Source organism: Drosophila erecta, unplaced genomic scaffold, assembly GCF_003286155.1.
Source record: "Drosophila erecta strain 14021-0224.00,06,07 unplaced genomic scaffold, DereRS2 tig00000055-arrow-pilon, whole genome shotgun sequence".
Taxonomy (NCBI): Eukaryota; Metazoa; Arthropoda; class Insecta; order Diptera; family Drosophilidae; genus Drosophila; species Drosophila erecta.
In genome coordinates, this window is record NW_020825200.1 from 7,277,870 (window position 1) to 7,282,214 (window position 4,345).

The 4,345-nt window shown below is 45.3% G+C and overlaps 1 protein-coding gene across 1 annotated transcript; it reads right to left on the reverse strand.

The window, feature by feature from the left end:
* Positions 1-598: 598 nt before the first annotated feature.
* Positions 599-1,411, reverse strand: LOC6541553 (transcription initiation factor TFIID subunit 4). Its single transcript, XM_001968925.3, has one exon. It carries the CDS (start codon positions 1,334-1,336, stop codon positions 599-601), a length of 738 nt encoding a protein of 245 aa, XP_001968961.1. The 5' UTR covers positions 1,337-1,411.
* Between the last annotated feature and the right edge of the window lie 2,934 nt (positions 1,412-4,345).

Genomic DNA, 4,345 nt, shown 5'->3' on the forward strand with positions numbered 1-4,345 from the left:
GAAGTTCAATGAAATGAGTCGCCGCGTGCGCTTTGATTTTATTGCCAGCACTTAACATAATGAGCCGCCTCGATAAAATCACGTTTCCTATCGCGCGGCGCATGCGCAATGTGCTCGATACTCGATTCCCTCGATTCCAGTGCGCATATGCTTCCTGTCTAGCCGGATATTCCTTTGAGTGCCCCGCTCCATTGTCATCCGTCTGCTGCAGTGCAGCACAAAAGTTCAAAGTGCACGGAGCAAGGGATCCATTGAATGCCAAGTGCAGCCGAACAAAGGATACGGCAAGCACCACCTGTTTCCTTGGGCTTTCATTGGGTTTCCATTTGGGGATTTACGAGAGGAGGAAGTTCATTGAACTGCGATTGCTGCAATTGAAATCGTAACGCGCATGCTGGGTGCATACAAAAGTATTTCTGCAGGAATCTGTTCTATATACATCCGTTTTTACTGTAAAAAAGTATAAAATATTCTAGAAATGTATGTGTGCATATTCATAGCAAGTCAAAAATCCGTTTTAATCAATAAAACTATATAGGTTCTTTACAAGAAAAGATGAATGCTTTAAGGATATTGGAAAGACTTCATAATCGTATATTTATGACTTGTATTTCAAATAGGCTTCGAAGAGCATGTTGGACCGCGCGTAGCGTCTATCCTCCTCCATGAACTGCAGGACATCCCTGATGTTCATGTGCTTAAAGCGCAGAGGAAACGTTCGCTGAGTGGCTGCACCGGCCACTTGGCCGCTTTTCGAGCCACCTGGAGCAGCTCCTGGGCCAGGTGCTTCTGCGGGTCGCTTTCGACCGCCTATGGCCAACATGGCGGTATCATTCACCGATTCCAGACGCGTAACCTTCCGATCCTTGTCGTTGTTCTCTGTACGACGCTTGCGATAGAATCCGGCCTCATCATCCGATGATCCATAGTCGGCCATCTCCAGATCGTTGAGGAACATCATCGTGGTCCTCATATCGTTCTTCATTACACAACGTTCGTCGCTATACAGATGATAGCTAGTGCGATGCTCGCACAAATCGATAATCTTGTTGACCACATGTTTCATGTAGGTCTCCAAGGCGGCCAAAAAGGAATCTAGTAGGAAATCTTGCTCCGAAATGCAGATATCCTCCGCCTGGTTATTCGGTGATAATTGCTTTATAATTTTTTTGTAGATACTGCTGAGGTCGAAGAAGGATGCTCGCTGCTTTCTCTTCGTCCACCCTTTTGTCTTATTTGGATCCTGAGGAGCTGCGTCCGGCAGAATAAGATCGCTGATGATCAGCAGCTGGCCAGCATACGGCTGTATCGGAACTTCAATGGAAAGAATCGACATCGTCTTGGATATTATTCACAAACTGCGAGAGGTTTCCTTTTTTGCTGTGAAAATTTCGAGATGACAAACTGAATACCAGCGACTTTACAGCGGCTTTTGTCAAAAGTGCGCATATGTATGTTTAGGGTTACTACCTTTAAACTAGCAGCTGTCAACAAATATTATCATTTACTAGCTTTTCTAGTTACTGAGATGAAGACGTTCATAAGGACGGACAGATCGACTCGGCTATTGATCCTGATCAAGATTATATAAACCTCATATGGTTGCAAACTCTTTCTTTTACCTCTTACATATTTTCAGCGAGCCTTGTAAAGGACTGTGAAGGAGTTGGTATATACAAAATAGGTATAATTCTTACTACATTTGTAATTATTAAACTTTGGGTAAGGTGCTATTCAGTTTCTCTGCTGCAATATGCATCAGCTGGACATTCAAATTCCTATACAGCCCCTATCCTGTGCCACCCAGCCAGGTGCCAGAGGTGCTGCCACGAGTCATCAGAAACACCTCCCTGGAAACACATGCCGGTGTACCCCGCTTGAGTGCACCCACCCCTCGTCGACTGCTGACCGCAGCATTTTCCTACACTGCAAGAATTTACAAAGTACTACAAAGTTAGTACTATTTATAGCTACTACTTATTTATTATTATTATTATTAATTCGTGTTTATTGGTAAACAAAAAATTAAATAAAATTACCTAGCAATGCCAAAACATTCCAGTCCCTGCCAGTTTCATAGTATTCAGGGCTCCCACCGAAATCTGTTATTGGGTTCCACGAATATTCCGATTAATCGCCTTAAATTCGTTACTAAGCTGGCATATTTTCTGAGTGCCCGCTATGGCCCACTAGCTTGGTCCTAGCTAAGCACTTGTTCCTGTTCAATGGCCAGCAACAGGAGCGGAATGAGGTGAGGTGGCCTGAACAGGCGCAGGACACGTTATGCAAAGTGCACAGGAATGCAAGTGGGCCTTCTCGGGCGACTGGCAACTGGCGACGCTCGACGGGCACGAGCGCCTAATTATTCAAATGGAGGCGGTCTGATGTGCCTCTGTGCCAGCGTCCTAGACATAAAGCCTCGAGCAGACCGTCGCCGATCGGGGTGAGCGGATATTAGTCAAGACAGCGGCGCGCGACAGTCGCCCGCCCGACCACCAACTCCTGTCGCCGTGTCCCGCACATTTCCGTGCACCACTGAACTTCTGGCCCGCAAGATCAGCGCACCAACACATGCACATTGGGCAGCGCTGGGCCGCATTTTTAATTGCCACATTACGTTACCTGACATGGCCAGGAGCAAGACGCGTGTTGTTTTGACGTCGCTGGTCCGTCTGGAAATTTATTAGAAATGCAAGACGCAGTATCTTTGTCGGCTAACTCAACTCAGCCTAACTCCCGAACAGGTTCATTACGCGTGGCGGCGACACTCGACGCGGCGTTGACCTAATTACCTGTTTGGTTTTTTAGTTTGTAAATTTCCTGAACTCTGCACCTATAGGGGTAGGCTGTATATTCCTGCGGGTGGGTCAATGGTGTCATTAGTGTTTTAGTTAAGTGCAAGGTGCATATCCTGTATTTCAAATGAAGAAACTGTACTAGCTTCTAATCAGAAATGCATATGCACATATGGTATTTAACATTTATGGGTGATTTCACTGTGAAATCAATCGAATGCAGTAAAATGTGGCTATAAAATGCAAGGTAATTTCTCATTTTCAATCCCTTTCTCATAGCCTGGTTATGCATGGAGATTCCATAGGCCTTGCATCATACACACTTGGCCGGGAAAACGTCCGACTGCCATTTCCGAGCGGCTAGCCGCATATACTGAGCTAACAATTCAACTAAAATGCCAACCAGATAATAAAACTCAAGTCGATTGAAGAAGTGGAAGCATTGGCCTTTCCGAAAGATGGAAAATGGAAATAAAAAATGCGAAGACGACGCTGGGAGTCGGGTGAAAGACTTGCAGCCGGGCAGGGCATTCAAACGACCACCCACACATTTTGGATTCGGAGTTGGAGTTCGCCATTTGGAGGTGGAGCTTGGAGTCGGATGCAGAGCATCCTCGCCGCCTGCGCAGTGTCAAATAGACAACGAAAACAAATGCACTTAGAGAGAAATCGCTGACCCTTGAGTTCGAAGAACTAAACGTGTGTTTAAGCTAAATATATATAATATAAATATATACATATTTACTTATATTTATTACATTTTTTTTAAATAGTTAGGGTTTCATTTTAATATTAAAATTAAATCCATTGTTTCGTAACCTGATATAACTTGATAAGATTTCTGTTGGTTAAGAAAAGCTCAATTTATGATCAAACGATGATATCACCATTATAAGATGCACTCCCATTTTTTCTCAGTGTCTGCGAGTGTTGCGTGGAGCGCAGGCGTAGCCTCCACAGGACGGACAGATGCAGTTAAGCCGACTCGAGATGGAGGCATATTCCAGCGAATAAATATTATCATATGGAAATTTCGCTGCGGAGCAATTACGAATGCAGCCAAACGTTGTGGCAAGTGACCTGGGAGACGTCAATCCAGGCACAGGAAATCGAAGTCGCAACTCGACGGTTTTGACGATGATGTAGCACCGCCAGCTTTTATGCACTGCACACGGTGGTGCCTCCATTCCCCGGATCGCGAACCCATCTCCTTCACTGAACCCACCGCCATTTGGACCGTGTTCATAGAGATCGCAGCGTGTCACAGTCGTAGAAAGTTTTGAATGGAGCAAGCCGAGACGGCTACAGTGGCTGCTGCCTAAGCTGAAACTTTATGGACTTGGTCAGTGCTCAAAGCGGAGAACTCTATTCAGCTGCCAAGTGGCAATTCAAATAGGAAATAACTTAAGCCGAAACTAGATCATATTCCGTGTTATGTGTACTACGATTTTTATTACCGAAAGCAAGTTGCTCTAATGCAGGCTTCACTGTCCCCTGACAGACCCACCAGCAACCATATCCACTTCAGTGGCTTTACGTACCTGTTGGAG

What these genes read in the sequence shown, in the direction of transcription:
- LOC6541553 (XM_001968925.3), bottom strand. Translation starts at nt 1,336, where the DNA reads ATGTCGATTCTTTCCATTGAAGTTCCGATACAGCCGTATGCTGGCCAG.